The following is a 26,082-nucleotide window of genomic DNA, read 5'->3' as shown; positions in this document are numbered from 1 at the left end:
TTAAATGCATTAAGCGTCTGTTAGTCAGTACCCTGATTGTATCACAACAACAGCATTTAAAGTCAGCCAATTTCTGAACAGATGTTCCAATCTCAGTAACAAAGGAAAACAGTTTCTTCTTTACTGGAATCACTTTCTGTAGCTTAATGATATTATTAACTATAAAAGCAATTGCTAGTTACTCTTTTTTTTTTTTTTCTAATCTTGAGTGTTGCAGGTAACCAGAAGTATTCTTTCCAGTCTAAGCCAGAAATGTCTTAGAGAAATGTGATTAATGAATGTCCAGCAAAACCACTGAGACAGAAAAGTTCTGTATCTATTAGGTAGATTCAATCAGATGTGGGGGATCTATACTATGCCAGGAGGGTCACTGCCAACTGGAAACTCAAGCACATTGGAATGTTTGTTCTATAGCAGCTTACTCCATAAGCATAATTTTCTCTTTCTTCTGAAATATAAGACTTTATTCTTTCTCATTTAGCAGAGGACAAAAGTACTAATTACTTATGGCCCTATTAAATGAAATCAGGTAGGGACTAGTTTACAGATGTTCTTTTGCCAGCTTCATCTCTGAGAGTCTGCGGTATGATTCCTATAGCAAGTTCAAGGCTTCCTTCAGAAGATATTAAAAGGAAAATTATTTGCAAAAATGAAAGCAATTCATAACCTCATTTGCCTTAATACAGACATAAAGCAGCATGTTGTCCAGAAACACAATTCGGAAGAAAGCTGAAGAAAAAAAAACCAAAAACACTCCTTTGATCATAATTTTTGTACCTCATTTTACCAATGTCATGTATTTATTTTCCCTCATCCAATCTTTATTGGTGACAAAAAAATAAATGTTCTTAAACTTGCATTACAAGTTTAAGAAAATTTGTTATTAGTAGTATAATTTAATTTTAATTTCTATTTTCATTTTAATAATCCAAATATTCTTACCAAAGTTATCCTGTTTCCACATTCTATCGAAGACAATAAACTGGCTGGAAACAATAAACAGTGTCTCTCTTCTGAAGAAGAACCATGTGTGAGTGTATGCCATCCTTAACATCTCCTTTCTAATTCTTATCACTAAACCAACTCCATCCTTTTACTCCAAAGCATGTCTCTCAGATGGGTTCCTGATCTCACACTCATCAGTCAGTGTATGAAAACATGTTATTTTATTATATTTTTTAAAATAACTTCCACTTCTGCACCTCTCAGACCTTCTCAAATGTTTTTTGGACAAAAGGGAAAGTACTGCACTGTAAATGTTAGTACCACGAACTGGATTACCTCAAATTCCGTGTAAACTTTTAGAGGAACCAGAAGCCCAGCCTCAACTATGCCTGCCAAGGAGGAAGCACCAATGTTAAAAGTGATTTCTTGTATTCTGGTAACTCCTTCTGTTGATTTACCTGCCACTGGTTGTGGCTAAAATTGAATCCAAGAACAGAAATGGTTCTATACACAGAGCAAATCAGGTCTTGCAAAACTTTGTTAATTTGGATTTACCATAAGCAATGTTACACCAGTCCTTTCATTCTGAATCTTAGACTTACCAATCAAGTTTGTCATGGAGGAAGAATTCATGGGAAAAGGATCCATGTAGTTAGTTTTGACAAGTTCAGCACCAGATCTCCAGAGGCACGGAAGGAATTAGGTCCTTACAGAAAACTTTGTAGTGAAGTTCTGTATCCACTCTATGCATAGAAGCAAGTAATCCAACACACATTGTAAAAGGCAATGAGGTGATGGGACATTTTTGATAGGAAAGGGGCTAAAGACTTTACTTAAACCTGAGAACGTTATCCATAAAAAGTATACACTGCACAAGTCCATGGGTCCTGATGAAATCCATCCGTGGGTCCTGAAGCCGCTGGCCATCATATTTGAGAAATCATGGCAGTCAGGTGAAGTTCCCAAGGACTGGAAAAAGGGAAATACAACCCCCATTTTCAAGAAGGGGAAAATGGGTGCCCCGGGGAATTACAGACCAGTCAGTCTCACCTCTGTGCCTGGCAAAATCTTGGAGCAGATTCTCCTGGAAGGCATGCTAAGGCACACGAAAAACAACAAGGTGCTTGGTGACAGCCAGCATGGCTTCACTAAGGGGAAATCCTGCCTGACCAATTTGGTGGCCTTCTATGGTGGGGCTACAGAACTGATGGACAGGGGTAGAGCAGTTGATGTCATCTACCTGGACTTGTGCAAAGCGTTTGACACTGTCCCACACAACATCCTTGTCTCTAAATTGGAGAGACATCAATTTCATGGATTGACCACTCGGTGGATGAAGAACTGGCTGGATGGCCACATGCAAAGAGTTGTGGTCAATGGCTCAATGTCCGGCTGGAGACCAGTAACGAGCGGTGTCCCTCAGGGATCGGTGTTGGGACCGGTCTTGTTCAACATCTTTGTCGCTGACATGGACAGTGGGATTGAGTGCGTCCTCAGCAAGTTTGCCGATGACACCAAGCTGTGTGGTTCGGTTGATATACTGGAGGGAAGGAATGCCATCCAGAGGGACCTTGACACGCTTGTGAGGTGGGCTGATGCCAACCTCGTGAAGCTTAACCGTGCCAAGTGCAAGGTCCTATACCTGGGTCGGAGCAATGCCAGGCACAGCTACAGGTTGGGCAGAGAAGAGATTCAGAGCAGCCCTGTGGAGAAGGACTTGGGGGTGTTGGTTGATGAGAAAATGAACATGAGCCGGCTTCAGTGAGCGCTCACAGCCCAGAAAGCCAACTGTAACCTGGGCTGCATCAAAAGGAGCATGACCAGCAGGTCGAAGGAGGTGATCCTGCCCCTCTACTCTGCTCTTGTGAGGCCTCACTTGGAGTATTGTGTGCAGTTCTGGTGTCCTCAATATAAAAAGGACATTGAACTGTTGGAACAAGTCCAGAGGAGGGCCACGAGGATGATCAGGGGGCTGGAGCACCTCCCATATGAAGATAGACTGAGAAAGTTGGGGCTGTTCAGCCTGGAGAAGAGAAGGCTGCGTGGAGACCTCATAGCAACCTTCCACTATCTGAAGGGGGCCTATAGGGATGCTGGGGAGGGACTCTTCATTAGAGACTGTAGTGATAGGACAAGGGGTAATGGGTTCAAACTTAAACAGGGGAAGTTTAGATTGGATATAAGGAGGAAATTCTTTCCTGTTAGGGTGGTGAGGCACTGGAATGGGTTGCCCAGGGAGGTTGTGAACGCTCCATCCCTGGCAGTATTCAAGACCAGGTTGGATGAGGCCTTGGATGATATGGTTTAGTGTGAGGTGTCCCTGCCCATGGCAGGGGGGTTGGAACTAGATGAAACTAGTTGGAACTATTCTATGATTCTATACTACTGTAGCAGCATAAACTTCAGAGCAGGCTAATTCATCATACTTCAGAAAAAAAAAAAAAAAGTATTGCCTTAGAAAGTATTTTAGGTGTGTTTTGCATACTTTTCTGTGCTCCTTAGCATCCCTTGGTAGCTGCGAATTGAAGTGTGATCACAGATGTAGATTGGTTGTAATATCTCATTGGGTTGTTACCAGAATAAGTGATATGCCTTATATGGAGATGTATTATTGTTGACAACAGCTCAGTCAACATTCAATTGACCTTCCATTATTATTTCTGAACAAGTAAGACACTTTTAGCTACTGTTACATCCACTTCTGCAAACATGCTCTGAACCAACCTTTGATAACATTTGTACATTCTTTTCCACTTGCTCGTAGAGTACCAATTAGTAATATATTCTGTATACAGAAATAAATATTTTAAGGTGGATTCTGAATACATTAATAGTTAAATGTATCTTTGAAGCAAGGTATTGTAACTTGAAAATATCTAACTGGAAATATGTATCAGCACTACATTTTATTAAATAAACACTGAGTTTTGCTACTTTTTTCTGAATTTTAAAATTGCTTCAGTATTTCTAAAGAGTTTAAGGAAACTCTGAGATAAAAAAGTTGCTGGCAAAGTTGTCACCAGATATAAATGCTGCCAATGCTTTGGTAATAGATAAAATGTTATTTTTACCTTCTTATTTTTTCTTTGTATTAGTTTTAAATATTCATTTTTAAAAGGAAACTAAATGGAAAACTTTTATGTAGAATAATATAGCAGTAACTTCAGACAAGCTCATTTGCATCTTTTTTCAGTTAAAGTAGAATGAAACTAAACAGTTATAAAGTGAATTTTTTTATACACAAACACAAAATCTACACACAAAATGCTGACAAAACAGCATACTGAAACAAGCGTAATTTCTGTAGACTTCAAATTTTCTGTGAGGAAAATATACGAACAAGATAAGTAAAATACAAGTGAATGATCAGTAAGTGCCAGCTTCAGTAGTGCAACATTTTATTAATGACAGAAATACCTGTTTTTTAACACTGCTTATGTTACAAAAAATGCAGTGATAGTAATAATGGCAGCAAAGGGGGATTTGGCACTGAATATATAAAATAGCAAAAGCACATCTCAGTGGTCTTCTAAATGGATGAACAAAAAGCTTATTAGTAGAAAATAATAATAATAAAAGAATTCCTTTCAGTTATTTAAACTGGCCAATCAAAGAGCAAAATAAAAATTTGTTTGTGTAACATAGTGCAATACAATTTACACAAGGTTTTCTTAGGATTGTTATCTTTTTTTCAAGTCCACTGTTGTAAATGTAAACACAAATATGCTAAGTTTAGGAATTGCATTTGTTTCTATTCAATTCGACTGCACAACCTATAAAAGTTCAGTACTAAAAGGTGCACTTTTAAAACTAGTTTAGTTTGTAACTTGCTTGCATACCTGTAGCCAAATTTATGCCTTTTTTTCTTATTATTTAGACTACAATGGTAGTGTTTCTAAAAATACATGTGTGGAATGTCTAAGTTTTATTTAAAAACTCAACAATCTAAAATTTAATATAAGACAGTGATGTTTATCTTACTATTAGGCTTTACATGAAGTTTTCACCAACTGCTTTCCATTTGAAAGCAATATAATGCAGGGCACATTAAAATACACTAGCCATTTTGAAACAGTAGTTTATCTTTCTTTTTTTTTTTAAAGTTTAATTCTCCTGAAGTTTTACATATAAAGAGTAAATGAAATACGATCTTATTTCCTTAAAATTTAATACCGGAAATTGGTGCAAGGTAAAAATCTACAATGTGGTTGACTTGTTTTTAAACAGGAACCTGAGTAAGGGCAGGAATTATAGCATTAGACTTAAAGAATAAAATTCCTTAATAATTTAAGTAGCAGAAAAGGTTTTTAATGTTCTACCACAAAACAGCAAGGCAACAGATGATAACGGCCTTGTATTTGACGAATTATCATGAACACCCACTGCAAACCTTAATATTTTCTGCAAAAATAAAACATCAGGTTATGCACAATAATAAAAAGCATCAGAAATAGATGCACCTGGATTATTATTGTTTTTTTAAACCACAAATGTCAGAACTCAGCATTTATGTCACAGTCATTGAACAGGTGCTGAGGTGACTACATTAAGCACACTACTGCACTAAGTAGACACCCCACAACAGGCTTGCACTGCAATGATAACATAGTTTTCTTAGAGGCACAAACTTTTTCTCATTTATGTTCAAAACCAACATGAAATAAACAACTTAAGACAATATTAGGATTCATCCTAAATTTCCTTGTTAGCGAAAAGTTCTTGCCACTTTGGTAACAGAAGTCACTGAATGCTTTTAAAAATTGCAGGTACCTCAAGAAAAATGAGTTCCATATTCGGCAAGGCAGCATTTTATCAGGATATTTTATACCAACTAAGGCATAAAGAACTTTGCATCAGGGTATACAATACTTAATCTTTGAATAAAGTTTCATATTCTGTGTGGCAAAAGTGCATAGGAGTGGGATTCCACTAGAGTAGAAAGAATCCTCTCACAGTATTAAGGCCTTTCAAATTTTATGTGAAATGTGTCAGGCTAAAGTCAGCACAGTGGAAAAAAAATAGACTATCATCATACTGGACACCACTGAAGATTTCTTAGCATGTCTTGTCTTCTAGTTGTCGCTCATCATCTTCATCAGCTTCCTCAATAACCTGAATTTCATCTGCTTGAGGTAAAGGTGAGATCTCACTCAGCAGTTTAGCTCCTTCAGCTTTTATTTTTTCTTCCTCTTCAATCATTTTCTTCCATATTTTGTGATTTTCACTGAGATGATGTATTAGCTGGCAAAACACTCGTCTACCTTTTTTTCTTTGAACTTCTGTAAAATTATAAGCATATTTGATTGTTTGAGATTCAAAGTAATTGTATTTAACACACAAAAAAACAATGGCACATTTTAACACATGGATGCTTATTCAGAATATTTAAATAGTGACAGGGCGAAGGATAACAATGAGTTTTTTTCAAATTTCATGTCTCCTGGTATTAATGAAATTTTATTAAAAAACTTATTAAAAATTACAATATTTGTACTGTACAATTTCAAGCATCTTTGCTATGTTTGAATCTATTAAATGACAACCATAGGCACCAACTGAAGTACAGAAACTTACTGAAAATAAGATCATGTTCCATTTCTTCATCATCACTCTCCAACTGTGCTCCATCATCATCTTCAGTACTTTCTTCATCGTCCTCTTCATCAACCCATTGGCCTGGAAGCAATCCAGCTGCATCATAGGAATTACAAAGGGGGCCAACTATGTGAGTGATGAAAGATTCTTGCAGTTTTGCAAGCTGTGGAGAAGAACGATCCATGAAGGGGCTTATAGGTAATCCAAGACTTGCTTCTTCATCACCCTGAAAAAGAAGTGAAAAAAAATGATCAGAACTTCTCATAAAATTAGCTTTAAATGTTTATTTGAAAGATTGCTTTTAAGGAACCAAGTAACCATCAAATGGATTGTATCTTTTTACTAGATGCAATAATAGTATAGACTAAGTGAATGAAAATGTAATTAGGCCAATTTAAAATAAAGACACACTATGGTTCAAACTTGCATAGCCCATAACCCTCCCTTCAGCTTTGCTGTGAGGTATTCTTCTGCATAGATGGAGACCTAGTTCTACTGGAGCTGCTATTCCTCTGCCTTTATAGGACAGCTTCAGGGTAGGCAGAGATTTTCAATTGCTGAGCTAATGAACAGAGAAAATGAGAAAGCAATCAGTAGAGTAAGGCATTGTAGTAAATGGCTTCCCCCAAAAGTCACAGAAGAATGAAATGAACTATAACATCTAAAATAAATTGTTTGGTTTACGTTTTTTTCCCATTTTATAAATTGGAGAAGAAAATATTGAACAGTTGCTCATACACAACTCTGAGTTATAATCCCTTACACTTCTGTGGACCTGAGAGTTTTATAAAAAGGTTTTTCTTAAAGGAGCAACTTAGAATACTACAGTCTTACAGTAAGCGTAAAGACTTCTGATTATTATTGCTGTTGCTTAAATCTCCCAAGTGATTTTGTTGTTCACTTTTATCTTCCTTGTTTGAAAAAAATATTTTTCAATCCTTGCTTTTTTGCCTCATGAATAGTTAACTCCTCAGAAAGTTGACTATGGGAAAATGACAGAGTGAAAACATAAAATATATTTAGGGGGCTTACAGAAATTGTAAAAGTAAAAATAGGCAATGAATTCTCAGACTTTTTCCCAGTTAATCTTGATAGAATTATTTACCAAAGTTCCACTGTAAAGTTCTTGCCTACATTTTAATACTATTAGTTACTAGTGTGCATTTTTAATATTTAATTTTTAAAGTTTTGAAATATTTTCTGTCTTTGCACTGTGTTAGCCGAATATACATTTCCAGTCTTGTGGATACTATACGTATTGTTTCACCTAGAGACATACCAGTTAACTTCCCAATGTAGAAGTTATTTTGGTTTATCAACATCATCCCACAAAAAAAAAAAAAAGAAAATAAACTGATATGTGAAAAATGGACAACATTGGCACAGAGCTTGTTTGCAAGCTTCTAACACAACTGATAGCAAGTAAAAGGTCATATTCATACACTATCTATAAGAAAAAGTTTTCAGTATTCAGAAAGAGAAGACAGAAATACCTTACCTTCAGATTTAACACTAGGAATGTTTGGTTTAGTTCTATATTAGGTAATGCCAAGAACTGTCATTAAAAAAAAGAGTAAATTGCACTTTCCATACCCACCTGTTCATAAAATTCATTAACAATGCCTTCTGTCCATTTCAGATGCAGCTCTCTGTCTTTTGCTGGGCCATTAATATCTGCCAGTTTGATGCATATTTGACAGGCCAGTAGGCGATCATTTTCATTGCTCCATTCTATTCCATGACTGTTGATATCATTGACCTGGATTGAGAAAATACATTTTTAACAAGTTAAAACAACAGACACTTGCATTATTTTTTCTATATAATTTTTTATCTTATACAGTAAAAAAAAACAAACCAAAATCAAAACTAACACAAGAACCACCAAAAAACAACCACCCAAAAAGCCCTCATAAAAAAAAACATAAAAGCCCAAACTAATTTACTATCTCTCAGAAGATGGAAGTGAGAGGTATGATCAATGTCTCCTGGGGGTTCCTATGTCACATCTTCTAGGCTTATTAAGCAATTTACAAACTACAATTGGTTTGTACAAAGGAAATACTTTATTTGCATTTTTTTAGTAACTTAAACTTAAATAATATAAAACTTTAAATGCAAGTCATTAATATTAATAACTACTGATTAGCAAATCTAAAATCAGTATATTGTGACCAGCTCAGTGCAGACACTAAAATGTAACAAACCTTGGCATTAAATTCTGCGAGGAAATCAAAATGCTTCTTGAGATCTGTGGCAAGGATTGCTTCAATCACTAAGAAACGAAAGTGCTTGAATTCTACATGATCAAGATTTGATAAAAAGTTGTATTCTGGTCTTGATAAGAAAAGATTCCAGGCAGAAGCAGCATGGTGATTTTCTAAGACTGATCTGTCATTGTAGAGAACAGCCTACAAAAAAAAAAAAAATACAAACCCAAGAGAGTCATAAATGACAGACTAAAGATTTAAAATTATAATAAATATGCCAAAGCTTAAGAGCTAGTCAGAAATTAGTCTTTAATTTAAAAAAAAAAAAAAGAAAACAAGCATTGGCAAAGATGTCTTGCCTTCTAGTTTTGAGAGTTAAGATGAAAGAAAAATGGCAGATGAGGATAAAAAAGAACAATGAAACTATACAATTAGTGAAGTTTTTTTCTTTCCTGAGAAGTCCTTAATGATATCCTAGTGACGTCTACATTCATACTGCAAATACACATAAACAAACCACTTAAAATATAAACCTTGCACTCTTGGCAGGATTAGGGGAGCACACACCCTGACATTTATAAAAAAAAAACTCAAATCAAACCTAAACCTGAGATCTAAGTATATGCTTTTAATTCTTCTTAATTCCAGTATTATTAAAAAAAAAACAAACCAAAAAAACAACCAAAACCAAACCCAAACCAAAACACATGAACTCCAAAGCATATAAGTACTGTGGTTAATAGGAAGTGGTGTGAAGAATCACTAGTTTTCAATGTACTACATTTAATGCTGATGAATACATTTTAACTGTGAGTTAACTAAAAAATTAAAACAGTAGGTTTTACGCACAACTCCCATGTTTACACAAAACATCCTAGAAGATAATTAATTTAATATAGATTACATAGGACCTGAAAAAGTTACTTGGAAAATGGCAAAATAATCTTTATGTTTTGAGGAAAGGAAGACATCATTAACAAAATGAATGTATTTCTGAAAATCAGAGATGAATGTCTGTGTTGTTTGTTGTTTGGTTTTATTCTTCGTTGTGTCTGTTTTTAACAGAAATATATAACTGCCTACATCCTAAACGGCTTTTTTTTTTTTTTTTTTGCAATGAGCAATTGTTGAAAACTGAATGAAAAGTTCACTTTTAAAGCCTCCATCTTCTGGCAAACTGTACTGGTTTCTGGTTTACTACTGTGGTGCTGTTATTAAGTTTTCTGCCTCTAGTTTATTGAGAGATCTGAACAGCCATTCTTCCCCAGATACTATTCCACTCTAGATAAGACTATCTCACCATGCAGTTTAGGCATCTTTTCTGCAGTGCTTTTCCTTCCTTCCAATAATTCCCTGCCCCACCCTTTTTGTTTTTTTTATCTGCTATTTTGTTTAGCTTTATCCTGTTTTACCTCTTGCCTTAGGCTTTTAGAAGCTGAAGAGCACAGTATCTCCCGTCTTTCTACTCTCTGTTCTAACAACAAAGTCGAATAAGGGAGATAAAAACAAGGATGCCTTGCTTATTTCTTCTTATTTCACTCACCCTCCCTTAAAGGTAATGCTTATTTACATTTTTACAGTGATTGCAGACACCACTATGATTTCAGAGGACTCCCAAAATGTAAGGTATTAATGAATTAGCTGCCTAGACAGTCCTCGGGCCAGCTCTCTACGAAATAAACTTTCACTCTAACCTTCATTGCTTTATATTACTTTCAATTTTGCAAATTTAAAATTATTTTCACACACATACAAAACCAATATGGAATTTATCAGGCCAAATAAAAAAAAAAAAATAAAAATAGAAGTACTGTACAAGTTAAGTACAAATTACTTTCCCCATTTCTTAAATTGGCTAAATGATCCTGAACAGGCTACAGAAGGGCTATAGAAGAGAAATCATCATTATTCTAATTTCAGATACAGACAAGTAATTTTCTGGTTAAAGAATTTCTTACCTGAGGTGCGTTTGTAGCTACTAGAAAAGCATTTGTACGACCAGGATGATCATAATCGTGCATGGCAGCTGCTACATATAAAGCCATCAATTCCAAAGCAGGAATATTTGATGCCAGACAACCATAACTATCATCAGCAATAAAACAACTTTTTGAAGAAATGTAGCTGACTTGAACAGGAGAAGTACCACTAGCTTCATCTAGAAAATTTAAAATACAAAAAAAATAAAGTTTTTTTTTTAATATTATTTCATTCATATTTTTATAACATTTTATATGACTCAGCTAGATAACTATCCTGAACATAATCTTAATACAGTTATCCTTGTAACTGTGGAGCTGAATAAGTGGCAAAGAAAAACTTGTACCTAAAAAAGAAAAGTCACACTCTTTTTTATGGATAAACTACCAATTCTGAAGAAGTTGAAATGCCAGGAAATCATAAATTCATCATAGCCACACAGGCTGTACAAAAGAGGAGGGCGGGCAGCTTTACAAATACATAAAAATCTTCAGCTATTTCATGACATTAGACGAGGAGGGCAAAATCCTACAGGATGTTGTGGAGCCTGTAAGAAGTGTCCCAAAACTGGAAAGTGAAATGCGGCCGTTCTGAAACCAATTCTTTACCTAGCACTGCATAAAGATGCACCTTGGGATCAACTTTTTTGGACAAGAATTTGCATTACAATGCTGACAGATAACTATCATTCACACAAATAAAGGAGACTTTCAGAAGAGCTTTGAACAGTCATAATCAGGGAAAAGAAGTATTTTTAATACACCACAGTCAGAGCTCACTCTTGCCATGCAACTTTAGAAAAAGAAATAGACTTTACAATTCTGGCAATATTGTATTGTGGGGCACAAATCCAAGCTCCCTGCCCTCATCAAAAGAGGAGAGGAAGGGAGAAAATTTCATGTTGGTCCTTGAAAATCCATGGTGCCTTAGAAGACATAAACCAGATGAAGTCACTCTCTTTGCAGTTACAGTTCACTCCATGATGCACAAGGCTGGTTCAGAGGAATGTTTCAGCAAGCACAGAAGGTAAACTAGTGGAGCAAGTGATACTGCCATCTAGTCTGTGCCTCTTAACTGCAGTAGAGTTGTCATTTAGATTAGAGAGCAACCATAATAATCTAAGCTTTTAATTATTAATATGCACTTGTAGGTATTTGTGCCATGGGAGGGAATGAAGAGGATAAAATCTAGCAAAAATGTACATCTCGGAATCCAAATTACACATCTTGGGAAATCCACATGGATACAAATGGCTCCACATTACTGTTAAGGTCTATCACTTTTTTACTTTCCCCTTACTGTCATGATGTTAAAGACCTCCTGCTGTTATGTAGAACTGGAATTTCATTGCCTTCTTAAAAATGACGGCACTAAAAGTGAATTCTACAATTTCTCTCCAATCTCAGTAAGGCCAATAAAGGATCTAGCAGCATCTCCTGTAGTATTTCTATAATTTGCCCATTTCTTGAACTGCAGACCTATAAGAAAACCTCAGGGAACAGTGGAAACTACTGCAAAAGGAACTAAACCCTTTAAGTTAGAAATATGTGCATGATAAGGAGATTCACAGTTTTATTCCCCTCTTCTTCCAGACAAAATCACTGCTTAAAAAAAAAGGGAAAGAAAAAACAATAGTGCTTATTTTGTCACTGCATAACAAAAGGAGGCCCTTTTGCCTTAATAGAATAAGCGAGGATTAAAAATCCTAGTAACACTGACACTGGAAGAGTTCCAAAACAGTAAGAATATATATTTATTATTTTAATGTACCTTTTTTTTTTTGTAAAAGAAAAAAAAATTATTTTTATCATTTTTCTCTCCTCAAGTCAAGTCTCCAGTCCCAACCCTTTTAGAACACTCAAAGGAAGAAAATGTAATAGGGTGCAATCAGTGCAATCAGTGGGTATTGATAAACATAGAAAACAGAGAAAAGTGACAGCAGAGGGGGCTAATTAGCAAGGGAAAAAACCCATATAGTGTGCGATGTTCTGTACAGTTCACAAATTACTTCTTAAAATTACAGACCCATCTTGTCTTTTTTTACTGCACATATAAATCAGAGTTCTTAGAGAATGCTTGATTTCCCCGTATTATTTTGATTAAATACATAGATTTGAATATAAAAGTGTATATATAGAATTACTCTACTTTACTTACAGTATACATTTTAGTAGAAACTACAAACCTAAGCTTAAAAATTAATTCCATGAAATCACAGACAACAGAAAAGTAAGCTTCATTAGAACTAATCTCATGCCAAAGTTGAAATCTTTATTTCTCTTTAAGGGCTGTTATTGTTAGGGTAGTCATTTAAACGTCTGCATGTGATACCTAATACAGGATTCTGAAATACTCATTTTTACACTAAAACCATTAAGCAGAACTTAAATTACATACTTTGACTTTGGTATTTTTTCTTTGGTCTAATTAATTTTCTAATTGAGAAATATTAGTCTAATGTATTTCAAATACCAAAAATATGCTGACTGTAGAAATATACAGGAGTTTCATTCAGCACAGAAAATTTAAGTGAGCCTGTATTCTTGTCTGGCAAACTCAACATTACTCATCTAATAATTTATCTAAAAATCTACTGCATGGTATTTCTGAATGGTGCATACTAACACTGTGATATTTCTATTGCCTTATATTAAAATACAAAGCAATAAAAATTTAGAGTTATGAGACTAATTAGATATTTTCTTCCAGAGCAATTTGTTTTACCTATTATAGTTTCATTAAAATATTCTTATAGCAAAAAAAAAACCATAGCCCAACCTATGTGAATACATACCCATATTACTTTCCATTATATGCTCATTAGGAATTTGCTGGAAGCCAGGAATAGGCCGTGTTGTCAGATACCATACTGCATGAAGAACATCTGTTGCATGTATGCGATTATGATCTGAAAATTATCAAAATATAATCAAAAATATTATCTGAAATATAATCAAGAGGATCAAAAAGGGGAAAACAAAAGAAAAATAAATTCAAAACAAAACCAAACCCAGAAAAACAGACAAACAAGAAAACAAACAAAAAAAAAACCAACCCAAAAACCAGAAAACAAAACAAAACAAAACTGCAAAGTACCAAATAAGGGAGATTTCGATTAAATATAAAGGAAAAGTTGAATTTAAATTGTTACTGGGGGCTGTATCAGCAAACGTTTAAGAAACAAGCTAGATAACCATCAAACATCCTCTAAGCATACTTCACATCCTTCCTAAGAGTCAGGAAGGGATTAAGTAGCCTTTTAAATAAGTGGTGGTGAGCCACTAGCATTGCTTCTAATCTAATACCTACAAGCACATGGTATGAACATCTATGACATGGGAGCTGGAGGGTCAAGGGAAGGTGGAGGGTGGTTTTTTGTTTCATTTCCCAATAAATTTGTCTGCCCCAAACGGCAAGATGAATAATTATGGTCAAAATTCTCTATTTTCTTATTATTCTATTATGGGCCTAAACCAAATTTCTATTAAATCAGCAATTCACTCACCGAGTTCAGTATGTTTGATTCAACTACCCATTCAAATTCAACCTATATATTAACAAGTTCAGGTATTAAGTCTACCAAATTTTTTGTTGCAATTCACTAATCAATTCTAAATTCTGAAAAATTAATTAAAAATATATTAAGTTCATATATTGTCTATCTCTGTATTAAACATCAAAATAATAGACACATGAAAGGAGACACAAATATAAATGAAAAAATTATATAATTGGATAGTACTTACAGGGAATATCTCGGTAGCCATTTTCTAGTGCACGGAAGTAATTCATGAATTCTTGAGTTGGGATTTTGAAAATTTCAAACAAACCAGTGTCTTGAAATAAGGTGTAAGTTACCTAAATATATATTAAAGTGAAGTTTAGTTTGAAAAATATACCTAAGCATAGTCTGCTTTTTCAAGTTTCAAAACGTTCCTGTATTTAAAATTTTCCGTGCTGATAAGAGTCAGAAATTACTGACATTCCATTAAAGATTATTTGAAGCTATTATTAAAGAGATACGTTTAATGATTTTTTAATCACCCTTGCATACACAGAATAATAAGTTTTACTTTATTGGTAAATTCTAAGCACAATTGATCATTTTTAATAAAATTCTGCCAAATTTGCATAATACTCATACTTTATTCCATTAGTGACCTAAAAAAAAGCAAAATCTAAATTCTTACTTATTAAAAACCTGAAATTACTAGAGAGCAAAGGAGAAGACATCCCTCCTTCCACCTGTCCCAACCATCCCCCTTACACATACCGAATCTGAGAACCTTACAACTGATGAAAACATAGGTTTTAATTGCCTCTTGACTAAGATATGTATCAGATGCTTACAAAGCACAATAAACAAAGGGACTGGGACAGGAGGAAGAGGATGTTGCAGAATGACTCTAAGAGCAGGACCATAGAGCCCTGGAGGACTGTGCGAGCAAGGCAGGGGGTGGCCCCCACAGGTAACCGGAAACGGGACATGGGAGGAGAATGTGGAGAAAGCTGTGTGGGGCTAACCAATACTGTTGTGCCAAGGAGGAGTGGCTGAATACCACTCCTATATATATGTGAACTGCGTCACAAATAAAGTAGAAGTTTGCTTATCACCCATATTGGGTTGGCCTGTCTGCTTCTCCTCGCCGCTTACAAGAGGACAAGTAGTACATATATATATAACATCAGGAAGAGCTGATACAGAAATACTGGTAGAATTAAGTAGAAACCTGCACACTGAAGTGCTTACAGGTTTGAAATATGCCCTATATTACACAAATTAAATGCAAGCTAATATGAATCACAGAGTAATAGTATACTACAGTAAAAACACCATTCAGAATTGGATTGTCACATTCTAGTCTGCATATTAACAGTTGTCACCAACATGATGAAAGACCTGCAAGCATTTGAGCAAACAAGGTTAACTGAAGATTTAAAACAACACCCAGAATATTGTATAGTATGAAATAAAAAACCAGTGTCCAATGACAAAATATTGTCTAATGACAATATTAGCCCCATTATTTTTACCTTTCTTCAGTATAGGTGCAGGCCTATGGCTCCAACTGGACCCGAGTGCTTCTAACCTGCTTAATTCCCTCCCATCAATTGTTCTCAACACTACCCTTGAACAAAGTAACATGCATTCTACTCCAGGGAAGAAACCTAAGATACTGGCAATAAAAATATTTTGTGGTCAGATCAGAAGCAAATCCAGCCCACACTATGATTGTTAAATGTCCATGATTGCTAAATCCACTACAAAGAAAGAGACAGAAGCTTCCAGATGACATTGATGAATGGGAGAGGTTGGGGAAGAGCAAACAGGATTATACTTTTGCACCTGCCAATGGATTTGCTTCAGCACAACATGAAACTGCACAAAAAAACCTTAATAGTACGTTAGAAAGAGATAAAAGGGGTTACTACATGCAGAAAGCAGCATGGGAAAAAAAATCCCATTGTTTGTCTGATCAAGAGGCAAAAGACTGCCTAAAGGATCACTTCTCTTCCCCCACAAGTATAGCGTTGGGAGAAATATTTTACCAAAATAAAGAAAAAAGAAATGGTTGACAAACACAGTAGTAATTCTGAAAGCAGGAGACATTTTTTCATAGGAAATGGCATATTACTACAAAACCCAGTAAGTGTGAATCTAACCTATTTTTACATTGAGAATAAAATTCAGAAAATTTGGATCAAGTTGTCTGGAGATCAATCACTTTCTATGGTTTACAATGAGATGGAGTACATGAGAAATGACATCTGCACTTTTTAAGTTAATATTCATATATATTGACCACAAAATTTTTTCACAGTTTAAATAAAATATGATAGCCTGACAAGCTTTACACACCCTCCCACATATAATAAAAGACAACAAACCTGGCTAAGGATCCTTCCAGACTGGGCTCCCAGTTCTTGTACAAGGTCAAAAATTTGGAAATTCCAGTTGCTCATTTTCTCCATTAGTGAATCATGGTCTAATAACATTAGTTCTAATGCAGGACTCTGATCCACCTGTGTGAAAGTAAGGTACTTCATCATCCCTAAAATAGCAATGAAAACTAATCTTTCAGTTTTATTGGCAAAAAAAGCCATGAAAACAGTAAATCATTACTGAACTTATTGAATAGTGTTGTAACTATCACTATGAGCACATAATAAATCAGTAGTACAAATACCACAGTTAGGGCTTGACTTTTCATATTTTGAGGCAACAGATTCCATGGCTCTTTGAGACAGCGCTATACTTTCATTCTTACTCCTTTTTTAAACAAAATGAGTTAATAAACCAAAGGAAAAATATGCATAGGCTTACAAAACATTTACTGAGGTTTAGCAGCTCATTAATTAAACAAGCTTTAAAAAACACATCTATAAATCTAGAATGTTAGTAAAGCTTAAACCATTCATCTCCCTGTACTTCCAATGTACTGCAATGTGTGAATGTTAATTTATAAGTCTCACTGAAACTGCCACATCTTTCATAAATTTCCAAGAGAAAATACTAGTCAGTGAGTGTTTGAGCATTCTATCAACACTACATCTACAAAAATCGGTTTTGATCAACAAAAAAAAATTAATACAATCACCATCGTTCTTGTCATTTGGAAATAGAGTTTATGCAAGCTGGTACACAGCTTGTTAAATGAAAATTTGAATTCAAATGATGCACCATTTCCCCTCAGAAATTACAATTCTTAGCAATGCAATGACTTCTTTACAGCATGTTAGAAGTAATAAAGGAATACTCTGTTGATAAAAGTTATTGCAAGGTTTTTTTGCAATTACATGCTTACAAGCAGATTATTTTGTGTTTGATCGATCATTTCCTTCGTTTCAACTTTTTTCTTCTCTGTATGGTGGAAAGATTCTTTTGAAACACTAGCACTTCCAATTTCACCTTAAAGAAAATACATACATAAATACTACATCAATAATTTATTTGTAAATTACTACTGTCTAGTAATTCTTGAGCTGATCATACAGATTATTCACAGAAATATCTGTAATAGCTTTTTTAAGTACTTTTTAAGATTTCCAAAACAAAAAGTTGCAAAAGACAAAATCTATTAGCCAAAACCTATTTGAAGATTGAGAAAAGCTAGAGGCATAATTTTTTACTTGCAAAAATTTGTTCAGTGATTAGGTTAGCTGAGATGGCAGAGAACTTGTCTGATATATGGATTACAGAACCACAACATTGTGACTAGAAGCCTGTTATAAAATCCTTACTATGAAGCAGGCAATATTTTAAATTATCTTAATCATCCTAAGTCACAAACTAATATAGAATATATGCATATAAGTTACTTAGGGTATAGGAAAATAAAAATGTGTAGAAATATAAAAATTTTAATGTCATTGACTTTTTAAGAAAAAAAAAATGCAAACCGATATCAAATATTTGTCTATTTTGAAAACTCACCTGATTTCCTGTCTTTATACTCTGCAAATTCCGGTTCTGGCGTTGGGACAGGCTTGAATATCTGACGTCCACAGCTTACAGAATACATGAAAAATATTTACATTGAGTAATTTTTCTTTTGCTACAGCTCTGTTGTACTGAAAAATACCTGTAAATTTCTTTAAAAGACATGCTTTTGAAGGTTCCTCTGTAAAATTACCTTAGTATTTTTTCCTAAATTGGGCACATACAGGTTAAGCCTGTAATTAGAAAATAGTCAAGCAACACCCCTCATGGACTCATCTCACTGAATTAATAAAGTAGAGCTAATTATTTAGAAAGCATTCAGAAATACAGGATACAATTCCTAGGTAGGAAGTCCTCCTTTTCTAAAAGTTTGTAAAATATTGTTACTCTATAATAACTGCTGCCTTTGAAGATGAGCTATTTGAAATCAGTGGCATACATACAGCATTCTTTAGTCCCCTCTTGTCCCCTGGACAATATAGTTTCAGATTATTATGAAATCTTTTTTTTTTTCCCCGGTATACCAGTAGCTGTATAAATCTTGTTCTATTTTTCATTTTAATTGTATTATTTTCAACACACATGAAGTTACTAAAAATGTAACAATTTACAGTACCTGCTACACATATAACCTACAGATGTTTTAACTTGCTGCTGAAAATCTGGAGAACTAAATGTGTATCCTGGAGGCTTATGTATATTAATGCTTGGTTTTGTAAGAAAATCAGCAGTATCAGGAAATTCTACAGGTGACCAGCAGCTGAAAGCCCCACTGGAAACAGATCCATGACTAGGTGAACCCACAGGACTCGGGCCAGAAGATGCACCTTCCAAAACAAACATTGCATGGCGTTCAGATTACAATAAAAACATTGCTGCTTAGAAAGACTGAAATTAAACAACAAAAACCTTATATGTTGTAAAGAATGTGCAAGCTGTCAAGACACAGTCTCTAGTTCTCACTGTCAAACACATACTAAATACCTAAATCTATTCCAAGTTTTGAGATCTACAACTATGTAGCAGTCTAGACTACACGCCTGAATGAACAAACTATGTAATGTATTATAACATCTGGATTTCAAAGGTTTGATTTTGGTTTTAGATTTGGCAAAATTAATCAGTAGCTAAATCTTCCCATATTCCTTTCTGATTCAGGACAGATTTTTTAAATTTAAAAAAAAAATCAAAAATCATCAAAATCAATTCTGTATTTATAACTGATCTAGCTAAAACTCTTACCGCATCATTTTTCAATAGAGAAAATTGAGACCTTTTTAAAAACAAAGTAAAAACCCCAGAATGGGTAATTACAGATAAATAACAAAAGCAAATACACTTTCATCAAAAAGAATGAAGTGCCCATGAGGAAGAAGAGTATTGCTATTAAATAAGGAATGCATAGATAATACACTTCATAGGCTACACTGACTTGACTCACACATCCTGATAGTAGTATATAATTGCATTTTCTTACAGTAAATGACAAGATTTTTCAAAGTTCTCATTGCTAGGTATAGAGACAGAAGTTTTAGAAAGCAAATGTCACTTCATTACTGCAAAGAAAGACTAGAAAGTTGAGAAGAAATTTGTAAATTCCCTTCCAGAACTTAATCAGATTAATACTCTAATGTTGGTTACTTAATTTCATCCATTTTACATGTACAAATTCAGCAGGTTTTAATGCATAACATTACACTTTATTGCCCAAAAGATTAAGTGGAAAAAAAGCAGAAAGCAGCTCAGCTTTTATGAAGACAGAAACATTAAGAATATGCAACACTGTGTTTAAATGCAGATCTGGCCTGAGTTCGTACACTTCCTGGTATTTAGAAGACTGAAAGGGAAACAACCAAACCATCAGTAAGTAATACAAAGAAAACTGGTCAAGTTTGGGGTTTTTAAAAAACAACAACAACAACAAAAATTAGAAGTGCATTCTCCTCACTCAATCCAATCTGCTTATTTAAACTTTTATAAAACAAAATTATTATACAGGTTTATTTTTAATCATGGTAAAATGGATAGGCAGAGATGTCAAAAGAATTATCAAGTTTTCACTGGCAAACAGACCAGTTATAATTTCTGAAATACTGATGTACATATTATTTTAGCACTACTGCTACGGTATTTACTAGCTTATTACACTGACAGAATAAATTCTATGCCAAATCCTTCCACAATTTTTATATTCACCTCAGATGACTATCAGGTCTTTAGGAGTGTCTTACCTGATCGTCTGGGACCTATATGATGAGCCAGTGCCATGGAAGATAATCTTTGTTTTGGTATTGTCAGCATATTTGCACCAAAAGATCCATTTGAATGAGATCCTTGGCTGAAAGTAAAACAGAGTGTTGTTTTTTTTTTCCTACCTTGTTTTCAACTTTTATTAAATAAAATGCTTATAGAATAGCCAGACTGCTCTGTTACAGGCCCACTGCCATTCAAGAAAAAGAGAGTACAGAAAGAAGTAAAATTGAAGATCAGCTAGAGAATATATGTCAATTATAGGGAATAAAAACTGTTGGGTACTGAGTAAAGTTAAGAGAAAACTTTATACAGTCCTAAAATGACACAGTATATTTGGACAACGTGCCATAGGTTTTACTGTCTAACATGGTTTCCTTGAGCATTATAACAAAGCAGGTTATTTTCTAACAGATTTGAGAACATGTAAGATTGATTACTTTGGAAACGCTATGACAATCTTACACAGCTATGGCTTGGCTTTTTGAATCAATTTCTCATATTTAATAATTTTATTTATTATAATCTTTAAAGCTGGTTTTGACCAAAGGCATACTGTACTTCAGTAGCTAAATCGTTAAACTCTGTTAAATTATGCCATCTGCTGTTCTAGCCATGAAATTGCACTCCAAAATTTCAATTATGTATTTCCTTTAGTAAAAAAATACGTAATATGCAATTAAAAATAACTGTATGCATGTATTCTAAACTACAAATATTTTATGTAAAACTAATTCTTTCATTTTGGTGTGGGAAAACAGTATTTACCAAAACAGATTTAACCTTGTTTGATCAGATTTCAAACAGAAGTCAAATACGGAAATAATACTTGATCTCCCATAATTTGTTTAAATATCCTAATATAGAGAAATTAGTTAAGTAATAAACATAGATTTATTCTTCTGAAGACTGATGATTCTGATGTGTTAGTCAACTTTAAAAAATGTTTGGGTTGACAACTGGGAGAGATTGAACTTTTTGCTATTTGTACACTGTTTAGCTATCACAGCTTGCATGTATTCTTTTAACACACATAAAAATGCTGCAACAGTGTTTAGTGTAGGAAGACTATATATTAAGCAGGGTTAGTTCATCTTGAACTAGTGTTTGAACAAGAAACCAGATCAAGAATTTGCATGCAAATACAACAGCAGCTCTCAAGAGTCTTTTGAGCACTGTCTGGAGATATAAAAAACTAAAAATCTCCAAGACTTTTTGTAGCAATATTAATTTTTTATTCCATTATTTAATATCTTATCTTTCTCAGCTAGAAATCAGTTGAAATCAGTCATTAAAAGTAAAAATATTTTGACTTTTTATAAGCTTTCCTATTAGTGAACAGTTTGCTGTTTTACTCTCGCTTTTTTCTATTAGCCTGCTGCTTTTTGCTTCTCTTCTAACATTCATTAAATCCTTCACTGGACTGAATCAGCTTCCCAAGTCAGGAAAAACTGTCTTTTTATTGCTGTTATTTTTCTCCCAAATTAAGGCTCTGACTCAAGAGCCAGAGCCAATGGTACTGAGTGCTCTAGGAATGCAGGACTTCATTTTTGGCAGCAGGAAGAGCTATGACAGTTTGGCTATTTTATTTCACCTTACCTGTAAGGTAAGCATCCATGGCAGATTTTTGAGTTGATTACGTGTTAGAAGTTAAAGGGAACCTGGTAAGAACTATCACTGGGAGATGCAAGGAGATGGGGGCAGTGCAAGTGTTGGCAAGTACTCCAAAGGGCAGGACACAAATCACAAAAAAGGCAAATGCATATTCTAGGGCTCTATGGACGTGACAGGAGCAGGGAAAGGGAACATGGCTAACTAGAAGTACTGGTCATCAGGGTCAACAGATAATTTAAAAGTAATGGAGTATGAGCAAGGTTGTTTTCTGTATTGCTACTTTCATCAGGTGAGCCTGAGTAGGTTCTTCAGAAGCTGCAAGGAAACTCTCCGCAAACACGTGCTGCATCTGCACCAGCAGTGCTGAGCCTCAAACTGACATCCAGCAGTCTGTTTAAAGCAGTTTCTCTGGCTGGTTATTTCTCGTGGCTATAACTGGGGAGGTTCTTTCAAACACTGGTAATCAAATCAGCATGAAAATACAATCTTTAAACTACTACTACTGTTACTAACTAGTATCTTCAGTTATATTTTACACACAAAATTAAGTTTTGCTATGTTAAAACTTGAACAGCATATTTTACCAAGAGGAAAAAGCTATTGGCAAGGGCTAAATTATTTAAATGGTTCACTTCAAAATTAAACAATATACTGATATAATAAATTCTTGGATGTGTATTTATGAACTTTTATCCACTGCTAGTATCAGTTATCAGCATAAGACGTTTTCTTTTAAAGAATGCCCTTATGACCTATGTAAAACCATTAAAATCTTAAGAAATACCAAGTGTATTAAAAAAAAAAGAAAAGGCAGGAAACCCACACACATTTTAACGTATTTAAGCTGTAACACAATTTCAAACATCTGTTGGACTTTTCTTAGTTGATATTAAGCAAAGCCATACACATTTACACATTTAAATAAAACTAAATATGTGACATTCCACTCATAAGCCACATTAAACAAGAAAGAAAAAATGTACTATTATTTTAATCCTAATTTAACATGTAATCTTAATTCTGGAAAGAAAGACTATTTGCACCATACTGACTAATAAGTAGAGAAGAGATGATTCTCTTAATCTACTTTACTGTTTGATTGATGACCATAGGAATAATAAATGTTGCAATACACACAACAGTGGCTACTAAATGAGAGAAAGTTATGTCATCTTTTTTAATTTAAAAAAATTCTTTTTAGTTTCTTTTTAAACTAAAAATATGTTATAAAGGAAAGAAATTTTGCAGCATGTGGAAGTTGGAAAGAGATAAAATTTTAAGTAAAAAGGAAAAGAAGGAAGTCCATAAAGGTTTAGAAGTTAAATAAGTCTGTTTTGCAACAGTGTATGTTGAGCTTTTTTTTTTTTTTCTTATTTCCTACTAAAACTGATAGGCATGCCATTCAACCTCAGAATGACCTGATTTCTACTTGAGATCAGAGCTACAAAGTATGGTATATAATTAACTTGAAACATTCTTCCAGTTTATTCTGGCAGAATTTGGAGACTTGATTTATAAGATTTTACACTAAACTCTTCTGCTACCATGTTCCAACCTTGCAGACATGAACATTTCAGAAAGGCTGCATTTATTATTGCCCTTAAAATATGGTTAAGTGCTTACCTTAATGTGTTATATTCCTGATGAGATCTCTTGCTGTTACTTCGTTCCCATCTAGATGTTGATTCCATAGGTGGAATACCAGAAACTCCTGAAGTTCGTCTCAGCGGTGGTGTTGGCAGGCTATTTCTGCTATTTAATCCCTGTTGAATAATTTAACTATGATTAAAATCTATGTAATTAAAAGCAGACATTAAAATTTTATTTATGGTTTGTGAAGACTATTTATTGGAATTTTTTATAGTGAAACAATAAGTACAGTATCTCACACTTACTCATTGCTCAAGAAAATAAAATAGATGCAAAGTATTTTGCATACTAGGAATAATTATTTTTCATATCTGGTTTTTTCTTTCCCCAAATTAAAATATGTAAAGATACTTGTGATCCAAATTCCATGTGGTCCAACAATTACTCTTCAGAGTTTTTAAAAATGGAAACCTTCTAGAGACAGTCGCAGTAGGATTATGGATTACTTTTCTACATATCACAATCACACGGCTATATAGTCAGCTCTCAAGATAGTATCTCAGTTATCAAAATCTCAGGCTAAATACTGACAGTGCAAATATTGTGGAGCTTCTGGAAAGGACGAGGCATAATGCACAGATTCAGTTCTAGTCCATCAAGGCTCCCTCTCTGCTTCCATACAGCTTCCATACCACCCCCACACCACCCAGAAACCTTCCCAGGCAACTCACCACTCCCACCCTGGACACTGTGTTAGTTTAGGCACACTGCAGCCCAGGCACTGGGAGTCATCATTGTACTTGAACACAAAGACCTCTGCAAAGCAGGACAATGTACTCAAACAGCCCTTTATGGAAATAACTCAGGACTTACTAGCTCTGCTTTACTGAAATACCCTCAGAAAAGTATATCCATGTTTAAATAACAACTGATAGAACCTAACTAATAGAAAGGACAGGATCACTGAACTGAAACTGAAAAGTCAGCTCTGGCATATCTGCACTCCTTGCATAGATACTGTATTTTAAACAAATCTATTTAAAAAAAAAAAAAGAAAAAATCATCTCTAACTGCATTCAATCCACAATCCACTTGCTAACACATTCCTAGATTTGGCACTCAGCGGAGGGAGGGGGGATGTGTGCAGGAGGGAAGATTCTTCTGCATGGCATAGACCTGAATAAAAAGGATGCCAGGAAAAAAAAAAAAAAGTTTAAAACAAAAATCCAGAGCAATATTTGTAGTTTTGGGTAAGGTCTGCAGGGTTGTCTGTAAGGACAAGTGACCCTTGGATACTACCATTTCAAAAGTCTGGCAAGAAATGACTTTGCAATTTTAAGCTTCTTCTGATGCTCAAAAAATCACACTTACCTCACAAAGCTCTCACATATTAAAAAAAAAAAAAAATAAATGAAGGCGTTGACACAAAAGAATACAGTCTCTTAGCCTGAAAAATGAGACTGCTTTGGGTCCTTGATATGGGACGTACCTCTGCTTTGCTGCAAAGCTGTAGTCACATCCAGTAAGGTGGAAGTGGACAGGCAGAATAAGACCACCATACCACCCACAGAAACATGCAGCAGTCCTTAACCAGCCCTACCAGAAAGAGAACTGGAGGAGCCTGTTCTGTTTGCTATCACGTAGTGGGGGAGCTTTAAGGCTGGAATGAACTTCAGCAGACCATATCAATCTCACCTTCGTGCTCTCTACAACAGCTGAAAATCCCCAACACTGGAGGAGAAATGTTCACTCCCTGAAACAAGTGCACTCATTAACATCGTGTATGGAAAGAAGGCCCCAACACCTGTACTTATTTTTTCTTCTTCCTGGCTACTCCAAGAATGACGGAACAGAGAGGATATGACAAAACTCCCCTACTAGATAAAGAAGCAGAGAATAAACAAAATGTGGGTAGCAAAGGACTAAGGAACTCCAGAGTGCTCCGTGCTAGCAAAGTCACTGGTAATCACTATACAAAGAGGAAAAATTGCTCTGGAAACAAAATCTAAACTGTGCCAGAAATCAAAGTTATTATGAAAAGAATTTCAGTTACCAGCAATAGCAAGGCCAGGAGACAAGGGGTGTGGATACTCAAGTGTTTGCTTAGACAACTTTTGTTTGCCTGAAATATGAAAACTGTTAACATCATGTCTGTTGATAACACCAGAAATCCACCAATCTGGCAAGTATACTGTCATACACTAGAAAATCTGGGGACAGTTCTGTCACGATGGAAGTGAAAAGTCTTTCTATTGCAGAGGAGTTCTGAGATAGTTTTTCATGCAACCAAGATTTCCTTTTTCTTTTTAGGAATTTAAATAGACAGATCAGTGAATAGCACCAAAAGGGCAGTTTGCACTTACCAAGAAATTCAAAGCAAAGAGTTATTATCAGACTACCAGTTATTGCTTCAGTTTCTTTCTTTTCTTTGCCTCTTTTTTTCTTTTTTTTTTTTCC

The 26,082-nt window shown here is 34.7% G+C and overlaps 1 protein-coding gene across 2 annotated transcripts in view; it reads right to left on the bottom strand.

The window, feature by feature from the left end:
* Positions 1 to 1,149: 1,149 nt before the first annotated feature.
* PDE3B (phosphodiesterase 3B) overlaps positions 1,150 to 26,082 on the bottom strand; it is a 100,887-nt gene continuing 75,954 nt past the window's right edge. For both annotated transcript variants that reach the window (XM_061464255.1, XM_061464256.1), the window contains 14 exons: positions 23,659 to 23,798; positions 20,403 to 20,509; positions 18,788 to 18,998; positions 18,166 to 18,239; positions 17,537 to 17,640; positions 16,620 to 16,754; positions 14,477 to 14,588; positions 13,525 to 13,638; positions 10,709 to 10,908; positions 8,748 to 8,951; positions 8,138 to 8,299; positions 6,520 to 6,766; positions 3,329 to 6,224; positions 1,150 to 1,813 (listed from right to left, as the gene is read on the bottom strand). In XM_061464255.1, coding sequence (XP_061320239.1) covers positions 6,001 to 6,224; positions 6,520 to 6,766; positions 8,138 to 8,299; positions 8,748 to 8,951; positions 10,709 to 10,908; positions 13,525 to 13,638; positions 14,477 to 14,588; positions 16,620 to 16,754; positions 17,537 to 17,640; positions 18,166 to 18,239; positions 18,788 to 18,998; positions 20,403 to 20,509; positions 23,659 to 23,798 — 2,034 coding nt within the window. In that variant the 3' untranslated portion in view covers positions 1,150 to 1,813; positions 3,329 to 6,000. The remainder of the gene's footprint in view (positions 1,814 to 3,328; positions 6,225 to 6,519; positions 6,767 to 8,137; positions 8,300 to 8,747; positions 8,952 to 10,708; positions 10,909 to 13,524; positions 13,639 to 14,476; positions 14,589 to 16,619; positions 16,755 to 17,536; positions 17,641 to 18,165; positions 18,240 to 18,787; positions 18,999 to 20,402; positions 20,510 to 23,658; positions 23,799 to 26,082) is intronic.

Source organism: Pezoporus flaviventris, unplaced genomic scaffold, assembly GCF_033815535.1.
Source record: "Pezoporus flaviventris isolate CSIRO_AGI_PZ_B2104156 unplaced genomic scaffold, CSIRO_AGI_Pfla_v1 ptg000036l, whole genome shotgun sequence".
NCBI lineage: Eukaryota > Metazoa > Chordata > Aves > Psittaciformes > Psittacidae > Pezoporus > Pezoporus flaviventris.
This window is presented reverse-complemented; position numbering and strand designations above follow the sequence as displayed.